General features: G+C 35.9%; 1 protein-coding gene across 2 annotated transcripts in view; it reads left to right on the top strand.

Annotated features, from left to right (window-relative positions):
- The window catches only part of abtb3a (ankyrin repeat and BTB domain containing 3a), a 112,326-nt gene that overhangs the window by 70,241 nt on the left and 20,102 nt on the right, over positions 1 to 21,983 (top strand). For both annotated transcript variants that reach the window (XM_089126733.1, XM_089126732.1), the window contains exons 2-3: positions 2,968 to 3,117; positions 18,555 to 18,762. In XM_089126733.1, the coding sequence (XP_088982859.1) occupies positions 2,968 to 3,117; positions 18,555 to 18,762 (358 nt within the window). The remainder of the gene's footprint in view (positions 1 to 2,967; positions 3,118 to 18,554; positions 18,763 to 21,983) is intronic.

The following is a 21,983-nucleotide window of genomic DNA, read 5'->3' as shown; positions in this document are numbered from 1 at the left end:
AAGTCACCATATGAAGCGAAGAAAAACACATTGCTGAAAATAAAAATAACCGTTGCTTCCCTCTCAGTGGGGAATACAAGTGCTGGAGAGATATAATATAGTTGATGCATGGTGGGGCTAAGTTGAACTAACTAGATTCGAACACACTTTTTTTGTGGTTTGATTGGACTGTATGAAGATTGCAGGGGAATCTTTTAGCGTCTATAAGGGCAAAAGTTGATGCACTGAGTTAACAGAGGAAGATACTGAAGAGTTTCAAGACAGGGAATGTTGATTGGGCGGAGAGGTCATAAAATATTGAGGCTTGTTTTTTCCCACTGGAATGCATATTTTTGGCCTTGAAGATTTCTAACAATCAAAAACCTGTCTGTTTCTCCTCCCATATCATTTTGGGAATTGTGATGACAGCTTACATGCACTGTATGTTTTTCAGACTGAGTGCAGGTTTTTTTTTTTTTTTTTTTTTTTTTGTGTTTGCGCCTGAGGACATTTTTTTTATTTAAATATACTTTGATTTGAACGCTTAATTTTTGTTAAGCTGTCCAGTTAGTATATTTCTAATTCACCTTCCCATATAAAACTTATATGTATATATATGTATATGTATATGTACAGTATATGTATATGTATTATTTTTACTCATACTAAACTGAAAATAATTTTACTTTTAAATATTCTAAGTTTTGTACTGTATGAGTAAAAAATATTTAATGCCATTTTATGGGCTCAAATTACATAATTCCCCATGTGAACCACATTAGTATATATTTTTTATAGTCTAGATGGTATGTCATGTATATTTAAATATTAAAAAATAGTAAATAAAATATAATAGAAATAGGTTAGGTTGATTTTTTTTTTTTTTTTGGGCCAGAAGGATAGTCCCAGAATTCCATGTGCAAACTATCACAATTGTTTAGAATTTATTTAAAATAAGATATTTTTAGACCCATATTTGTTTTCAGTTACGTACATTGAATATTTAGCGATTTTTGTTTGCCAGTACCACCTGCTGTATTATCAGAACATTTTACTGTAAAAACAGATTTTAGAAGCTCAATTTAGTTGATGTATTAACATAATAAAATTAAATGACACACGAGTGCTAAAAAAGCACTAATTAAGGTATGTCCTATGATGTATGTAACATACATGTGTATGTTTCCATATATAACCCAGCTGTCACAGCTGTAAGGTATTTTTTAGTCAAAACCAGGTCAAGCAATCCCATGTAACTTTGTGCCAGATTCTGTTTATGGACTACATCATCCTCTCTCACCCCTCGCTCAACTGTACTAAAACCCGCAGCAAAATGCTGCAGCTACTGTAACTGGCATCATCACGCTTGCTTGTGTGATGTCCCGCGGCTTCATTAGGAGCCGTACACATGCAAACGTTTGCTCCTCAAGTACTCAACTTAAAAGAAACTTCATCAGATGAGACAATCAACCAAAACAAAGTGTTCCCTCGCTTGAACTCTCTTCAAAATTCCTTAAAAGCATCATGTCACCCATGAACAACATTGTCTCTCTTGACAAAGCAATCAGCTTGTGTCCCATCTGGAGAATATTGCACATCCTCCATTATGCATAAACTCACTAAACCACAAAGAGATTTGCAACAGCCAGAACTCCCAGTGCCAGGTCATTTTAATCATGGTGTTATGAAAACTTCATGAGTTTCTGTGTTTCTTTCCTTGTGTTGTTTTGTGCTAACGGCTTCATTCAGTATACAACAGGATATTTACCCACCTCTGGGAGACTGACAACACAAATCCCTTTAGATGAAAGTCAAGAGTATAACCTGCTTAAAATAGCTTCCTGGAACGCTGTTGCGTGCTTGTGTGCAGTAGTGTTGGAGAAGGTTACTTTTAAAAGTACCATGTTTAAATATTGTGTTGCTTATTATACAAGTAATCTTACAGTATGTGTTATTAATAAGGTTAATCTGATTATGTAACTAATATTATGTATTATTTCTAACACTGTTTTTGTGTTTGTGTATTTATCTATTTTTATGCAACTATCTAGTTTGTTCTGGTACTCTTATGAGTGAGTCATTGAATCATTCGTTCAGTTTTATCATTCAAAAACATTGAGTCATCATTAGGAATGAATCAGTGGACTGTCTTGATGAGTGAGTCATTGAATCACTTCCTCAACCAAATCATTTAAGGAACGAAACCATTTACTGTCTTAATGAGTCTTAATTATTTACTTAATCAAATAATTCAAAAAACGTTGATTCATTAAAGAATGAATCAGGGGTCTCTTTATGAGTGAGTCATTGGACTATTTACTCCACAGGAACAAAACAAATATCTTTCATTTATGAGTCATTCAAAAACACCACTCCTGATGTGATTCTGCTGTGGTTGAGCAAATGTAGACATCATATACGATGACAGTACTGTGTTTGAAGTGTATATGTTACTCAATATTAACTTATTGTTTATTGATCAAAAAAATGAAACACAATGAAATAGGCGATGGGGATGGCAAATAGTTCAAGTTATCAGACGTTAATTAAAACCAGTTCAGGAACACAATATACTGTATCCCCAATGTGTGAAGCCTTTAGCTGCTTGTCTGTCTTTATTCACCTGTGGCTGAGCTCAATATCCCATCTGTCGTTGCCTATTCTCCAGTTTAAACAAAAGCCTTGGCTGTGGTGCTGTGCAGTAATTTGATTAGGGTTATTGAATGAACATTAGACTACCAGGACTCCAGCCAATACACGCAGCTGAACTCACCTGTGGGCGCATGGTTTGTTACAACTTGAAAAAGATCCAAAACAAAAACAGCGGTTTTAATTGCTTCAGGGGTTGTTTGATTTGCCTCTCAGACAATGATAATGTCATAACACTTAGATTTCAAAGTCTCTTGGTCCCATTGCAGATGTTTTTTGTCTGCTTTTGGCTCGTTCACATGTTTATTTATTTTGAATTGTCTGATCTTTGTCCCACAGGTGTACTGAGCCTGCCGGACAGTCTGAACCTGCACCGTGACCAGCAGCGAGCAGGGAAAACCGGAGAGGCCCATGCCTACAGCCAGGCTGAACTCCGCACCATTGAACAGTCCCTCCTGGCGACCCGCGTGGGGAGCATTGCAGAGCTCAGTGAGTACTCATGCCTTAAAAAATGTGTGTTGGTGTTTTTTGGCAACTGGAAGTTTGGCATTTGGGTCCTTTATGTTCACAAAGGCTGCAATTATTTGATCAAAAATAGAGTAAAAACATTGAAAAAGAAATATTGGGAAATATTGTTAGAGTTTAAAATCACTATCCTCCCAGATTTATATTTTTAAATTCAGACATCAATCTTCTTAGTAATGCTTAATTTATTCCTTATCAACAATATAACAAAAACTAATTAAAAAAAATGCGTTTCCATTTTTTGTTTTTTAAGTACGTAAAGGGTCGCTAGTGACCCGAGGTATGTATTAGTGTAAGTTTTTTTTTTTCTGCATTGCAATAATTTAACCTCTGACCCATTCATTTTCACCTTTATTTCTCAAGGTGGCAATGTCTGATAGACAATGATGACGTGATGTTTAACTCATGATTACTGTGAGCATAAAACAAAAGAATTTGGTCATAATTTATTCAGCTGGTCCCGTTTGTTGTAATCTACCGCTTAGAGCATGTGTCAGAAATATAACACCCCTTTCCTTTCCAATAATGAAAGCCAAGAAGAGCAAGCTGATCAACTCAAACCACCTTCTCAAGCACAACTTGTACAGGATGTTACTTAATTTTAGACCTTACTCTTACATTTCGGATATGATGTTCTTAACAGTGTGTCATTTATAAGATCATACTTCTGCATCGTACTTCATGAAAAATGGTGAGAACACAACAAAAGGTTATGGTTGGATGAGGAATAGTTATAATACATTTTAATCACTGCTTCCTATAAGATTGTCTGCCTTAGGAAGGCTGAAAAGGGGTGGTTTAAAAAAAACTGTGCCTTTTGGACATGGTGACAACACACTACTAACACAACTTATCCAGGCTCCCCTCCTTTTATTGTGATTTCTTAATATCAAAACTGTTGAAAACACCTCTGCTTAATATGCAGAAATTGTTTTAAATTGTTTAATCTTTTATAACATTATAAATATCTTTCCTGTCACTTTTGATCAATTGAATGCACCCTTGCTGAATAAAAGTATTGTCTGGAGTCTATACTTCTATAGAAACTAGAAATAAAACTGACCCGAAACTTTTGAAAGGCTCAAAAAAACAAAAACAAACAAAAAAAGAACAAGAAGTAGTTGGTTAAAGGTGGTGAGAGACTTTCTCGTTCTAGAGAGCATTTTATTGGAAAGAAATCTGTTTAGGATGAACCCTCTGTGTTTTTTTATCTATTTTCTGGGAAGAGAAAGAGAGTACATCTTGAATACATTTTATCGCCTAAAAGTGAACATTGAGTCAATGTTTAAATCCAGTCCAATTTTTTTTTTTTTTCCCACACCATATGCATTCCAGCAATGACCCTGGTCTGATATCCATTCTGTGTCAGGTTCCTGAGCTTTTTGACATCCGGATGATGCACTGAATTAGCTATTTTTAGTCACTTGTGTGGGTGTATGAGGCCAGTGGTCAGCAACTGGAAGGCCCTTCCCTAACAGAGTAGGGTGTGTCTCTCTCTAGTGTCCACCGGATGGTCGTCAGACTGAATAACAGCTCTTTGTATATGTGTCTTGGTGCTGGTGGTTAGCCTGTGTGGCAGTGCATTTCAGAGCTTGTCCGTACTGCATCACTGCACCCACGGTCATTTTTTAATCATAGCTAACACACACAACAACCAAAAAGTTAAGATGCAAAAGAGCACACCATCATCTACACTGATTACGTCTCCTAAAGTGTGCCTGCCAAATGAATGCGTGTGACCCCATTGAGGAGGGGAAATTCGATGTGTGCAGAGGGACTTGAGTAAATTACAGAGAGCCAGTGACCCTTCTGTCATTCTAATCAACATTGCATTCTGCTGGGAAACAGACGCATCAGATTTTGCAATGTGAAACAATAGAGCAATGGAGATTACTTGTTTTGTTTATTAAACTCATTTTGATTATGTGAGGCTCACAAAACAAATCAACAACATTTCTGTTATATTTAAAATACAACTAAAAAGAAAGAAATAATTCTTAAGTAGAGTTAAGCAAAATTGCCTCCCACAATCAATCAATCAATCAATTGTTTAACTGCTTATATTGTGATTAGAATTCAAAATCATTGTATTACAGTATTTTTTATGCAGTTTTTTTTTTTTTTGGTAGGTCTCAATAGTCATTATTATTGAATACTAAACAGACCTAGACAGGCACAACATATCAGGTGGGTTATTTAAGATGCTGCAGGGTATTTGTGTTATTGCATGTATAAGTATTATCACAGATGTGAAGTTGCTTTCATAATGCAGCATTTGTTATGTAACCATGCAGAACATTAGCTATTTCACCAACAGATGAGGCATAATAATCAGACGTAATTGACTTTTTCCTCCTTTGCAGCTTGCACAACAAACATCCATATTGATTGGAAACTCCTCAAAAGCCACCTAATTAATTGACCATTTGCTAATTATGGCATATTTTCACACTCTATAATAAAATATAAAAGTCTGGATTATGGAATTGCTTTTCTGTTGATGAAAAGTTCTCATGCATATTCATTTCCCTTTGAATCATCTCAGTTTTGGCTATGCGAAATATCGTTTGTGTCTACTCTAATTATCTCACAATGTCCTTATCGCAGACCTATAACTATCAGTGTGGTGTATTGCAAAACAGTACTTGTTAGAATGTGTCCAGCATTTTTTATGAGCATCCTGGCGTCTCACAGTTTGAAACCATACGCCGCTGTGGTTAAATTAACTTGGAAACATAATACATTGTGGGCAGTTAACAATGAGGCCCAACCATTACAGACTTCACTGTCCTTAAGGCTGTTATGGTACATATGTTGATAAAGAGTTTTGAAAAAACAACTTGGTGGTGTAATGTGTGTGTGTGTATAAAAAAAGTGTGAGCTCTACTAGATCAGTGATACTCTAAGTAAACAAGCACATACTTTTTATAGTAAATGTCTCTAGAGTTCACGTTCGCCTTCAAGCCCCCTGGCAAAAATCATCCATGGTATTTTACCGTATTTATTTCTCTCAAAAAAAAATTCAGGATTCTTTTCTGTGTATATTCTAGTGCACGGAAATTGTGAGAAGCAGCTCCTTTTACAATATGGCCATAATTCAGACATCTGTCTCTCCACACGCTCCAAGAATCCCCATAAGAGTTTGGCCTGCACTGTGCTTTCTCATTGGTTAACTCAATTATTACCATCTTAAGTTCACTGCTGAAATCTAAAAATAAAATAAACTATCCAGTATGGAATTCAAGGGGCAGATACAGTATATTCATTCATATCTCTGTCCGTCAGTCAGTCCGACCATCCTTTTGTTTGTTTTTTGTTCATTCATTTTTACTTTGCTTATCTTTAAAAAATACCCAATGCATGCTCTTCTGGAATTAAAAAATCCAGAATGAGCTGCTGCTTTCAATATTTGGCCTGAAAAAAAAAAATGAACTGATTTATTAGTTTCCTTTACCAGAGGCGTTTAGATTATACATGGAAAATTAGCAATTAAGGGATATTAATCAAACTACAATCTTGACAAGGCAAAGAGAAAACCCCTCACTGCTCTTGGTTGGATAACTTATAGCTTTAATGAGTTTAAATTTATTTAGTAGCACAACATTTAAAAGAAAGAAAGAAACTAGATGGCTAATCTTAATTACAGACCTGCTGCTAAGTCAGACTATTGTGTTTATTAGCAACAACCCATACTATTTGTCCTTAATATTTCTGTATATAAAAGAAATATTGCACTGTTTTAACATGTGAGCTTAATATGCAACACAAATTAAAAGTGGGTTTTGGCTGATTTATCATCATGGAAATTAAATTCAAGTTTGTAAGTTTGTTTAAATACATTTCTAATTTATAGCTGTTATATAGAGTATAGATGAAAAGTCTTCTTTTTTTGTCTAGCTAACACTTAAATGTCACCAGCAGTACTGATGATAATGATGTCCAGTCTCGGCAAGAGAAGTCAAATCAGCTCCATTTCAAATGAAGATGGCCCAATCAAAACCTTTTTCCTCCATCCTCTGAATGTTGGTGGGTCTGAGCCATCCGGAAAACACACCAAGTGCCACTTCAGTATCAGAGCAGCTGTAAAATGCTTAGCAAGTTTAGGTAATTCACACTACACCAATAGACGCGACCAATGGCAAGAGACACATTTGTTGGGTTTTGTCGGGTTAGTGTGTTACATTGGTGTTGGTCGGTGCTTGTTTTTAACGGTATTTATATACATTGTGTTCAGTCTGTATTTGTCAGGGCATGGAATGTCTCAGAAGTGACGTAGTGTAATCTGGTGATTATCGACTTTAGGTCGGTGTCTGTTGATTGATTTTATTTATATGGGACAATGCATATTCATGAACGTATATAATCAAAGTTGAATGTAAATACGCCGGATTTAGCTAATTTCCATCTGTAGTCCCAAACACAAACCAAAAAAACAATATATAGGCTATCGACAAAACACATATGGAGTTAAAAAGAATGATAATAATAAAAGTTCCTGTACCTTATAGAGAATTTATTGTAATATCCATTTAAAATACAAAAATGCCTGTGTGTAGACATCCCAAAGTGCTTATTATAAATATATAAAAAATGTACCTATCAAATTCTACTTTCAGACCACATGATTACATTTTTTTTTTTTTATTCAGCCATTTTTTAAGCTGTTTCTTAAATGAAGTAGGGCTATCTCTAATTTCCTTTGGCATACTGTTCCATTTTGTGCAGCCTATAATAGAGAGGACATTTTGTGCAAACGTAGATTTTCTAAATAGTACTTCACATTCCCCCTGGGTAAATGATCTAGTCCTAGTCTCACTATTTCTCTTTTTGATGAAATCCCCCAGGGGAGGTGGGGCAATTCCATTCATAGATTTATAAATTAGACAGCTACTTTTAAAATTTTTTAGATTTTCAAAATTTAGGAGGCACTTCTCAAGAATTGGACAAAGGTGAAACGACTGTGGTTTCCTGTCAAATACCTTATCTGCTTTTTTTATATAGTTGGTTAATGGGTTTTAATGCAGTAACTCTAGCAAAAGACCAAACTGTGAACACAACGGTCTTTTTGGTATTAAGAGTGAGGCAGATTTGATTTAGCCAGTTTTGAACTTTGGTTTGTGAATTTGTAAGATTTGTAGCTATTATCTTTTTATATTTACCATGATTGAAGATCACAGCGTCATCCGCATACATCTGCACATTACAGTTCAAACAAGCAGCCGGCAGATCATTCATGTACATTGAGAACAATAGAGGACCGAGAATTGAGCCCTGTGGAACTCCAACATGATTACTAAGAGAAGGAGATTTAACACCATCTATATTAACACATTGTATTCTGTTTGATAAATATGATATAGCATCTGTAGAAAAATTAAAATGTGTAAGTTTGGTCAACAGTACTTGATGGTTAACTGTACCAGAAGCCTTTTTAAAGTCTAAAAATACAGCTCCTACACAATTTCCCTGGAATAAAGTTCTTATATATATTTATACACTGCCGTTCAAAAGTTTAGGGTCGTTATTTATTATTATTATTATTATTATTTTTTTTTTTTGAAAAGTCATGTTCACCAAGGCCAGAGTTATAGAGATCTTCACTGTGATTTAAGCGATGCACTTCTTCTGTGAGAAATAAGGGAAATCGAACTGTTCCAGTTTTAACAAAAGACACACCACTTGCTCTTTAAACTGCTTAATAACTGTAGTTAAGCACATAGAGGTAAAACTCAGAATGTAGTAAAAAAGATGTGGGCGCTCAAATGTGGACTCTCAGACAAATTTTTCTTTCTTTCACTTTTTCTTTCACAGTGTCTCTTTCTGTTTTAGGGCACCGTGTCCTTTAAACCTGACGTGTCTATTATTTCTTCATCACTTATTTCTACCTGCTGAGTTATACAATTTCCTCTCTGAGGCCTTGACAGCAGACTGAAACATGGCTATTTGCTAAACACACACTTGCATACACAAACTTGCATGTACATTTAGACCCAAACAGCCAAATTGATCATCACTCTGAAAGCCTTCGGTCTAAAGGCTTGATGCCTTGAACTTTACTTAATCCTCATTCAAGCATTTTTTCAGTGACCTAAACGATCGAACGACACAATGAGAAAATGCCTACTGGATTCTTTGGTTTAGAAAACAGATCATAGAGCAGGAATAGTGAGAAATTTGTCTCATCCTTTTTTACAAAAACTTTACAAGTACCCTAGATATTTCTAAAAATCAAGCACTGAAAACAACTTTAAAGAAATAAAATGGTGTTTGAAGCTATAATTATCCTGAACTAATGAAATTTACATCAAAGTTATGTGGTTTTGTGCATTTGCTTTGAGTTCATACATGCTGATATTGATTAAATCAATTTGAACAAATATATGCATTTCTTTTTCAGTAAAACTGAGCAAACATATTGATGACTCATCCTGCACTATACACATTTTTGTACGATCAAATGCTCTCTAGGATGAAAATGTCCCTCCCCTGACCGCCTTCAACCTAGCAAGTGAATCCAAGTGACTAGCAAGACGTGAATCCTAGTTCATGGTTCTCTTACTAAAATATTTCAATTATTGATAAAAAGAAGAAGCTGGTAATAAAATTATAATATCTTGCATTTTCAGTTTGATTCCATTGCCTTCTAGAAATATATATTTAATGAAAGCCTTTTTTTCTCCCAGTTATTTTAAGAGACTGTTTTATAGTACAGTACATCTATGCCAATGGCCGTTTGAACTCTTTCAAATGGCACCAAGAAATGGAAGGATCATTTTACAGCTGATTGGTAGAACATTTGTTATTGCATTCCAAAAATGTGGTTCTATTCTAAGACACAAACTGCATCAACTCCTGACCTGCCACTCTTTCTGCAGGTTTCCCACTGTTGACAGACAATGTGCAGCAATCACCTTCCAATAACCATAATTAAAAGGGCATACACATTTTCCAATGGCTTGAATAATTAGTTCTAATTAGTTCACCTTATTAGCCTGCACCTTATATAGAGCATTGCTTGTGATAACAAATGCAGATGATTCAAAGACATTATTCCATCAAGCTTAATGTAAACCTCCTGACAGTTAAAGTTGGACAACCCTCATGTTGTACAAGATAACTCAAACTCCGCCAATATAGCACGTAATTGTATTTGATAATAGTGTAATTAACTTTGCTTACATAAAACACCTGCTAATTTATAATAATTGCCTGTAATCGTGAAATGAATAAGTGTTAGGTTACTTAACCCTTTGGAACACATATACAATTCCAATGCTAACACTTGTCCTAAACAGGTGTGACTCGTTGAAGCGAGTTTATATCCTAATCCTTAAATTTAAAAAAAGTTTCTTCGCCCAGCAGTTTTTGGTGCTCAGTTTGGACAGGCAAGCTTGTCTCATGCTTGAGTTTTATGCATTTGATGACAACATGCAGTACAGTATTAAATATGCATTTACCATATGTCTGAATATTGATATTATAAATGTGCACTTGAGCTGTGCTCCTTTGTAGAAAATGAGGTGAGCGCCTTCAAAATTTAATGGAGGCAAAAAGTCTTGTGCTGTCTCAATGGAAAAATATCCCATGAGCTGTGCAGCAGATTGCATAGCAAGGTGCCTTTATTTCGCGGTCAAAGGAAAACCCGGTAATTATACTGAGAGGGAGTAATTATAAAGGCTCCTGCACTATTTCCTGCTGCTTTCACTGTGGTGGTTAATACTGAGACACCTCCATTTGTCACGTTCGTGGAGACATTCTTTTGTGCAGAAATCCAGCTAGGACTTGCCTGAGATCTAAGGGGAAGTTGTTGTCAATATGATAGCAATAGTTTTCAATACAGCAATTATGTGTGTGGTTTAACTTTTACTGTACTTAATATACTTAAAAGAATAGTTCACTCAAAAATTATTTGCGTACCATAATTTTTTTTTGTTCCGTGCCCGGAACACCTTCCCGGGAAGGCGTCCAGGAGGCATCCGTTACAGTTTCCCAAGCCACCTCAGCTGACCCCTCTCAATGTGGAGGAGCAGCGGCTCTATACTGAGCTCCTCCAGGGTGAGTTTCTCACCCTATCAGCCACCCTGCGGAGATAGCTCATTTCGGCCACCTGTATCCGGGATCTTGTCCTTTCGGTCATGACCCAAAGCTCATGACCATAGGTGAGAGTAGGAATGGTGAATCGAGAGCTTCGCCTTGCGGCTCAGCTCCTTCTTCACCATGACAGACCGGTACTTCGACCGCATTACTGCCGAAGCTGTACCAATCAGTCTGTCAATCTCCCATTCCATCCTTCTCTCACTCAAGAACAAAACCCCAAGATACTTAAACTCCTCAACTTGTGGCAGGATCTCTCCACCAACCTGAAGTGGACAAGCCACCCTTTTCCGACTGAGGACCATGGCCTCGGATTTGGAGGTGCTGATTCTCATCCCAGCCGGCTGCAGTCAAACCACGAATGTCGTGCTGAGTGATCTGAACTGTATGAAGTTCAGCGAACTTCTGAACTGTATGAACGGCGTTCGGGGATCGACTTATCAAAACTATTTTTTTAAGATGGCTCCTGTCTGTATACGCGAAGTGAACTGGCTTCATAAAGTATCTTCTTATTAAACGGTCTGTATACTTACAAAGTTCTCAATACTTCATTTTGCATGTATGGAGCCTCATTATGTTGCTGTGTTAGATGGGGCTATTTTGAGCCTTGTTAGTGGTATAAACTAGCGATTTCTTTTTACTTAGTCAATTACTAGCATTATACGCTAAACAGTTTATAGAGATAAAACTCTTTACATTCGATTATCATGAAAACAAATCTCAGAGAACGATTGACTAGGTACCGATGTTTTATTAGACCAAAGGTTCATTGTTTGCCGGAGTTCTCCTTTAAGCCAAGCAATCATTCACTTAATGAATTATATGAATGAAACAAGTGACTGTCTTCACGAATAAGTCATTGAATCAATCACCTAAACACTTCTTCAACAATGCGCAACAGTTCTGTTGTGACTTTGTGCGTATTTTTTGTTGGTGGAGCAAAACTATATAAAGTAACTAATATTGTGTCTAAAATGTAAGGTAACTTCTTGTTTATTGAATTGTTGTATTAAAGCAAAACCACACTCCTGATTCTAGTGTAAATGTGCACTGACGGAATGACACAAACCGTTGCTTAAATTCAATTACAAGACTAGAACTGTTTTATAACTGTCACTAGCATATAGTAACTGCACTAAGAGTGTGTAGTTATGGTCTCCCAAGGGTGGTTATTTGTTATGGATGTCATGTTGTAAATGTACCCATAGATGAGACACTCTGAGCTTCTGGCCTCTGGGTGATGGATGTTGTGAGTCGCCTTTGTTAATGGCGACAAGTCCTCAGTTAGATGAATCATGGCCCGCAGTGATAGTTTGCTTTTATAATTCCGGTCCACACTACCACATAAGGTGGATGAGGCAATCATCATTCTCTGGAGGATTCGGTATGACAGCCTCCAGAAAGCATGCATACATAAACACACTGCATAATTTTGTTTGTGTGCGTGTGACTTTTAAATGAAGGCACCTATTTCCGTGACACATTTGCTGACTAGTCAGGCATAACCAGTGATTCACCGGCCTTGATCTCTTTCAGATTGCCTCGCTGATGGATAGACCATTTACTTTGACCTTGAAACTAAATCAGAATCACTGATGGTGAGAGTCCCATTTTAACCAATAAACAAAAACAAAATAGACTAAAAAAAGTTGAGAAATTTGCATTAAAAAAGAAATTTGTTGCTCCCCATGTAATTGTGTTCTAGTTATTGGTTATAGTTCACTCAAAAATGTGGATTTCAAACCCGTATGACTTTCTTTATTCTGTGGATCAAAAAAACAACAAAAAACACTCACAACCCAATGACGCAATTAGTTCATGCATGTGTCCGTTTTTAACGTGTTTTGACTGTCGTACATGAATGACAATTGAGATCCTATAGTGTGACATGGCTGACAGCAGGGATTATGTTCGTACAGTCTGACAAGCAACAGTCGTAAAGGACTATTAGAAACCATACAGTGTGCAGCCAGCATAAGACATGAGTAATCAATAATCAGGGATTTATTTGAATTATTTAAACTTTTATTGGCTATGTTTCTATGTCATAAGCCCTTGGCGAGTTGTCTGTAAGGTGTCTCAATAAGGCTGAGGTGATTTGACACTGTAAATGCCATCAGTGAACCCTCATGAAATAAACTTCAAAGGGGCCGTGCTTCTTTGACACTGAAAGGGCAGGAAAGAAGAGAAAGGGACACACTCAGTCTTTCAGCTTTGGCTTTGTCCTTTGGCGTCTCTTTGAAGCTTCAGTTTGTGGTTCATCATTATTAGATTGCATCCTACTTGAGATTCAAATCATTGAAGGTCACTTTCACTGATGGTTATTGAATGGTAATGTGTTTACCCACTTCCGAAATGTGACATATTTCAATATTATAACAAGATGTTCAGTAATGTAAGCCTGGACCTATAAATCTGCCAGAAACTGACTGGATCGTTAAACATACTAGTTGAAAGGGAAGAGGGCTGTTGAATTGTCTTCTCCCTTAAGTAATTTGCATTGAGGAACGAAGGTAGATCATTTTGCACTCGCTTACCTTCAAAGATTCCCTCTTTCAATATTATGCAAAACTATACAGCAAGAAATACAAAATTTGAGTATTATAGCTCAATATCGCACTTGGATGAGTGGTTGGGCTCGCAGGGCATCTCTGCGGCATCATATTCGTCGGGGGCGTGATCCGTTCCTCATAATTACACCTCATACTTCAGCATCTGCTGAAGGGAGAAGAGAGAGGGAGTTCCTGCGAGTCATTCTTCATGATTAATGCAGGTGTGCCTGAGAGGCCTTTTGGGAACGACCGGAGAATAATTACTGCGAAGTATAAAGACGTGAGCATGCCTCCGCTCTCTCCCCTCTTCTGACACCCTCCAAACTACACCAGCCGCCAAAGAGCTATTAGACTAGAGAAGGCCATGTAGAGGATCTATCATTTGGGCTGCCTGTTTCTCTGAAGCAAGAGAAGAGGGAAGTAAAGGGGAATTTGTGGATCTATAATTGGGAGCAATTTCAAAGCTGAATCACGCCCAAAAGGCTTGGGTTGAAAAAAAAAAACAAAAAAACGGGAGCCTCTGTTGGATAAGATAATGTATTCCAGGAGAAGGAGGTGTATGACTTGCCTGGATATGTGTGGCAACTTTTCCATCTATCAGAATGTGTTTTGGAGCCTGCTGTGTCTCAATCATTATAGAGTAAACTAGATTTTACATTTTTCTGAAGACTCCAAATCAAAGGCCGCGTCCTTCGAAGGCAGATTGTGTCACAGCAGTGCGACAAAGGCTGTCCCAAATGAACCTTCCATTGCAGCCTACAAATGTAGAACGGGCAATGAAGAGTACAACAGATAGATCCTACGTGGCCTAGCCTACCCCATAATTCATTGTGCGAAATCAGGATGTATTTTATAGTGAGAGAAATTGCCACATTACACTTTGGGTTTCAACTTACTCAAATATATACTGTATGTTACAAATGAAAAAATTTAAAATGTATATGTAAAGTGGTTCAAATGATGACCTGTATCTTACTAAGATGCAATTTTATATAGATTATACTCTTTTTTGTTATGTACAGAAATGGACCACGATGAACATTTAGAAAGGTTGTGAACCCTGTTTTGCAGTTGCTTTCTCTTTTCTTTTTTTCTCCTCTTCTTTTTTGGTTTTAGCTGTAGTTTTACTTTCATTTTGTCCTTGTCATTTAATTTAGTTTTCACGCTATGACTGTTACTATTGGTTTTTTGTAGTTTCAGTTTTTATTTCAATTTTAGTACTCTTGTGCTGCTGATGTTAGTGCGTTCAGTGATATCATCTAAATATTTTTATTGAATAACTTTAATTTTTAAAATGTATGTATTATTATGTTCATTATTCGTTTTTAACTTTGCAACACATTGAACTTCAAATTTAACTTTACAAATTTACAATTAAATTTACTCATTTGTTAACATAGTTAATCCATTAACTAAAAATAAGAAATATATTTTTCAGCATTTTTTATTTTATTTTTAAGCTTTGTTAATGTTATGTTAATAAAAATGTTCACGGCCATGTTAGTTCACAGTGCATTAACTGCATAAAAATAAATGTTTACTTTATTTTAGATAGTTTTGTAGTCATTAAATGTATTTTAATTTTAATTTAATTTGTTTTAATTTAGGTTTCATTTTAGTTTTTGATAACCATAATTACACTGTTTCTAACTAGACTCGATATATACAACAGAGAAGATTAATTGAAAAATGAATTTACAATTTATTAAATGTATTTTAATTTGTTTAAATATTTTTTTTTCTGATAAGAAAAGTGTTTTAATTTAGGTTTCATTTTAGTTTTTGATAACCATAATTACACTGTGTCTAACTAGACTCGATATATACAACAGAGAAGATTAATTGAAAAATGAATTTACAATTTTCCTCTCCATTATGTTGGCTATAGTGCAGCTTTGTTGATGAGATTTAATTATGATGTAAGTCTCTCCATGGTCCAGAGCCATTGGCCAACTGTTTCTTAGTATTTTGACAGAACAGTGTCTGTCATATTTTGTGCTGACGCCATATGTTGCCTTCTGCAAAAAGGTCAGCGGCGGTGAGAATGAGTGGTATGCAGCATCAAGCCCAACCCCATGTTGCCCCCATACTTAATGATATAATTAGTTATGGGGACAAGTAATTATTGAATTAGTTAATAGGATAACACAATACTGTAGTATTTTTCTAGATATTTGGTGTGCTCTTTGAATGACACAGATTTGGATTCTGCCCTGGCTACTTTTCCGCTGATGTTTGAGCTTCTCGTCCTCCTTGTGCAGCTCTAAGTCAGTGATATTTTACCTTAAAGCAGCAGAAGCCAAAATAGAATCTGGTTCAGGCAGAATGTACAATGTTAACACTAACTCCCAGGGTGTACAGTGGTCACACTGGAATCAAATCTTTTGTCATTCTTGCTGAGAGAGTTGTTCCCTTTTCCATGGATCGGTGCTGAATAACAACAGCGGCTCGGCTGCTGCATAGTAGCTGCCACTTCACTCCTGCCTCACACACCGGTACAATCTAGTGAAGGCAAGCTTCAAGTGAATGGTGCTTGGCAGAACTTGAAAGACATGTTTCAGACCATCTGGACAGGTGATGAAATGTGTGGTTCTGTTCATGAGCACTGGAACATGCTAGTCTTCTGATCATGATTTTTTAGCACTTTTTCATACAAGGCTTGACAGAGTGATTTCATATTCATTCGCATCTTAGTCGCAAACTGTGAAACAGCTTCTCGACCAAGAAAAAATGTAGAACGGGACTTGAATTTGACCAAGAGAAGAGAAGAGAAGAGAAGAGAAGAGAAGAGAAGAGAAGAGAAGAGAAGAGAAGAGAAGAGAAGAGAAGAGGCCGGGAGGGGAAGTTATTTTGATTAAAGATTACGAGGGCACATGAATTTTTAAAAGAATGTAATGATGTACATGGATAAATCATTTATAATAAATACTGCAATATTCCATAAAAAGATCATGGTTACTTTTATGCTACTCTTTCTCACCATATAGGGTGAAGTGTTTTGTGTGGCTTGCAGGGTATATATTGGAAGTATGAGATTGATTTATTTATTGTTGATGTAAATGAAAAATGACACATTTTATTTATTTATTTATTTTGTGCAAAAAAATGTTATAGTAAGTTGATATATCCAAAATGCTCACATATACAGCACATCTTAAATCTAAATTTACATTTTGAATACAGTATATTAACAATGTTCCTAGACTAAAAAGGGAGATATTATCAATTGTATTTGGCAATAAATAATTGTTTTATATAAAAATATATATTTATTAATATTATTTAAATACATTTACATACATTTAATATGTAATGTGTTACTTTACTCATTACTTGGAAAAAAGTAATTGATTATATAAGGCAAGTAACCCCCAACTCTGCTCTCCAATATTCACTGTAACTTCCACACACACAAAAAAAGCTTTTACGGATTTTTAAAAAATCTGTGCCTGATTGCTGCCTTTACACCAGCTCATCTCTATAAAAATTGAACGAGGGCTGTACTTGGAAAGAGTAGTTTTGCCTTGGTATGAATGCTTTACTTTTGATAATTCGTAAGGCCATTATGGAGCACAGTCAGTGTATCTGTGTGCAGGAGAGGTGTGTGCGTGTGTGTGTGTGTGTGTTTGAGAAAAAGAGAAAGAGAGAGAAATGGAATGTTTGTTTGATGGCGAGTGATTTTCACCAGCTGCTGCCATAGGGCTCCATCCAATAAAATTAAGAAAGCAGACACACACATAGACATGTTAAAAACGTAAGGTTTAAAACTGTGTGAAGACTTCCTCTTTCTCGCTTTCCCAGTAATTGCGGTGTGTGTGTTTATGTATGTGAATGTGTGTGGATGTTCTTAAGAACCAATTAAATTTTCCTTGGTTTTGCCAAGAAGGCTCAGTGATTCATCCAAGATAATTGGATCAGTTTATCAAAATTTATAATTTCTGTGTTTATGTGAATAAATAATAGGTCCCAATGACTAATAAATATGTATATGTGTTCTTATGTGGTCAAACTTTTTTTTTTTTAAATAACGTGTTTATAACAGGTGTTTTGTTTTTAATTTATGTTATAATTTTGTTATGTTTTATGTATTTATATATGTGTATTTGTATGTTAATTATTTATATAAGTTAAATTAAATATATTTTTTTATTTCTTATATTCAATATATATATATATATATATACACACACCATATTAGCGAACAAATTTCTTGTTTTTATGTCTAAGTGTATTTTTTTCTGTTGTGTTCAAATTTTAGTCTAGTTTATCACTTAGTGATGATTCATGATTTCTTTTTGAAAACGTTTGCATGCAGTTGCACATCTTTTCAGGCACTTTTGGTCACTTTAAAAGAGTTTAGATATCCAAGAACTATATATTTTCTGGCTCTCCTTTTCTTACTGGAATCGGCCTAAATTGTAACTTTTATAAGTTTAAGGTTTAATACAAATATTGTGACATTTTGACAAGTTTCCTTACCATAAGATGAGTAATATCTCCTGTAACCCCTGCTCCAGATTTGGCTGAGAAAGCTAAAAGGTTGTCATCCTGACATCCTTTTCCTCCTTTAATGAATGTCTTCCTGTCAAATGTGTCACTGTCTGTGTCTTTTGTGCATGTGGTGATGTACGAGGCCTCTAGTTTTATCTCAAAGACAGTAAAACCTTTATTTGACGCGAAGCTGCAATCTTAAGGAAGCCTTTGTAAAAGAACATTCCCATACACTAAACCGAATGTCTTTACTGCCCCCTGTAGGTGACCTGGTGTCTCGAGCCATGCATCAACTTCAGCCTCTGCACATCATGAACCCCAGCAATGGAACGCCAGTACACGAGAACCGCACCAGCACCGTGCACTGGGAACCGGAAGCCCTCTACACGCTCTGCTACTTCATGCACTGTCCTCAAATGGAGTGGGAAAACCCTAATGTTGAACCCTCTAAGATTACCCTGCATACTGAGAGGTATAGAGTATGTTGCGCATTAGCACCATGTTTGTCACAATAATAGAGCTTTTCATATTTAACTATGTTATTTTCTAAGACGAGTATATATTAGTATATATTATATTTTATAAGACGAGTTGATGCATACCTCTCTCGTCTTGCTTTGGCGTGCGAGACATTTTGATAGCATTTAACTAGCCCAGTTCATTCAATAGGGGCCAAGCAGAGAAGCGACCAAACACCTCCACGTTTTCCCTATTTAAATACAGTTACACAAGACCAAGAATGGTGACACAAAATAAAACGTTGGGCTTTTCTAAGCATGTAAAGTGGATAACTATAATGTATGGTGGAATACCTCAGCAAGTGATTCGGCACATATTTATCTATGGACTCGGCACAGTAATATCATCACTCTGGAGAGGGAGAGGACTTTTCAAGAGTGATGATATTACTGCGCCGAGTCGAAGTGCTCCCAATCACTTGCTGGGGTATTCCGCCATACATTATAGTTATACACTTTACACGCTTAGAAAAGCGCAACGTTTTATTTTGTGTCACCTTTCAACATTTTTTCCTGATGACCTTTAGGACTATTGACACAATCGGGGCTCAGGGAAGGCAAAGAAAACGGGATTTACACTTCATCTTGATTCTCTTAGCACAATGAAGATACAGTAGAACGCTTCACTCCTGTTGGAGGAGAGAGTTAATGAATTGTTATGGAGTTGTGTTCAGCATCCTCTTGATAAATCCATCAGGACATCTCTTCCCAGGCTGCCCCACATCACTCAGATGTGATAAAAAGCCCCCTTCCAAGGACCCTGTGGGACACCCATGCAATGCTCGACAGAATCAGGAAGCTGTCTGCTTCCCCAGAGAGGGTCTGCTCTATTTTATTCATTTCTTTCTTGGCCTCTCACAGACGAATGAGAGGGTGGAGGAAGAAAGAGAGAGTGAAAGATAAGAGAATGACAGAAAAATAAAAGAAAATAGATGGTAGGTGAGGACAGGAATAATAAATAGAGATGGAGAAAGAAAACAAGAGATCAGAGCGAAGGAGCGTCTGGAGGTGTTCAGGGCCGTGGCTTTAGATTGCAGGCTTTTGGACTTTTGTTGATGTGCTCAGTGACATTTCATCAACCTTTCAACATTCCTACTGTAGAAGAATAACACACCAAGGGCACGAACACTCATAAACACACTGTAATTATTACCCTGCTTTGTCCCACGTACTGTACTGCATCATTTCCAACATGAAATACACTATACACTGAAAGATCTCTGAAATATACTTGCTGGCAGTCTTAAAGACATTTCATTGAAATTTTAAACAATGAATCGTTCTCAGTTTGCCTAAAGCTGTGCTTTAATTAAGCAGTAAGTAAGGTTAAGATTAGGTGGTTATATGGAGGAGCAAAATTTTGCACTTTTGAGAATATCGATATCCACTTTTTTAATAATTGTAATTTTTTTAGTTAATGGTAAATATTGTTTTGTCATATACTGTATATATATACAGTATATACACTGTATATATGGTATTATAATAGCTTCTTGACAAAAAATATCTTATAATACCATATATCTAACAATACATTTTATCAATCTAAAATGTAAATATATTTATAATAAATTATAATTATATTTAATAATTATATTTATATTTAATATAATAAATGTAATATTGTAATTTAATATAATATTCAGTAAATGTTGTCTTTGTGTGTGAATACAGTTGTAATCAAATTTATTCAAACTTATTGGCAAAATTTACAGACTTTCAGCTGTTTGCAATGAAAAAAATTAAATGAAATAGCTCAACACAACAAATGTTTAGGGTGATTTCCCCAAATTCAACTGAAAATGCAACTTTTCATGAACTCTGCAGTCTCAAAATAATAGTATTATAATATCTACTTGACAAAAAAAAGACATTTTATTTGAAACAGGAAGAATTTATAAATATAAAATGTATAATTAAATTCTTTCATTGCGATTTTTCTTAAAACAATACATTGAAAACAACAAATTATATTGTATATTCATTCTTGGGGTCTTTTGGTCTTTTATTTAAAAAAAAACCCCAAAAGTATGTATTTTTTTCTTAAAGGTTTGATGTGATCTTTTTATTGTACTACTCCTTAGATAAAAGTACCAAGCTTCCATAAACCAATGCAATATATCTCGATTAAATATTTATGAAGACTTTGACATTTTTCAAGAGACCCTGAAGTAATTTTGATAAGAAAACTCCCTTCCTCTGGTCAAAGTGCAAAAAAAAGAAAGTCTTATTTTCCAACCAGATGTGGCTTCACTTTTAAATTCCACACTGGAATGAGAACCACGTCCTTTTCCTACAAACATTTCTTCATAGGGTGGGGAGCGGAGAAGCACATTATTCAGACTGAAGAGAAAAAGAGAAGGGTTTGCGGTTTGTTTTGGCAAATCTGGGATTCTTGGCAGGCTTTCTTACGGTGGGTAGGTGTCCGGGGAGGAAGAGTTAGGATCGTGCAAAGCCAGCTGTTAGATGCAGGTCAAAAGAAGCACATTTATATGAAGATAGATCGATGGTTCAAGATGAAGCTTGATGATTTTGTTCCCAATATTTCTGGGGTCAAATGTCTCCTTTTTATTCACGTCCAAGTGCGTGCAATAACAACTCGAGAATGTTTTCTCCAATTTGGAAACTAACATGTTTTGTCCCACACATTGCTCACTTTTTAGCACAGTGTGGTGTGTGGAACAACTTTGACACAAAGACGAACCGATAATGTTGTGTGGGCGGACAAAAACGGTGAAGTCATTGTTTTTTCATACTTGAAAGTCATACACTAAGCCCATTTCAACAAACTGTGTGCATTTCTCATTTAGTCATATTAGCTGTCACCATTATTTAATGTTGATCCACAACGACTCTAAACTCAGTTAAACAGCAGTGAAATAATCTGAATATGCTCATCGGAAATGCTTGTAGCAAATTTTCAACACGTTGTGATCATTGTGACTCACTGCAGTTGAGTCAGCTTCCTCATGTTCCTCAAACTTTACCCTGTGAAGAAAAGTTTCGAATCATATACTGTATATACAGTATGTAAATGTGAGATTTGGCACAATGAGACAGTGTAATGGAAGCACATTTGCAGCCTTTAAATTATATAATTTTAATTCAAATTCATCTGTTGCAATGAGAGTGTCTGATTGAAAACTTGTCAGTTTGGTAACAGGTCTTTCATATT

Source organism: Pimephales promelas, chromosome 24 (assembly GCF_988280905.1).
Source record: "Pimephales promelas chromosome 24, fPimPro1.hap1.1, whole genome shotgun sequence".
NCBI lineage: Eukaryota > Metazoa > Chordata > Actinopteri > Cypriniformes > Leuciscidae > Pimephales > Pimephales promelas.
The sequence above is the reverse complement of the archived record's forward strand: the minus strand, read 5'-3'. Positions and strand labels throughout refer to the sequence as shown.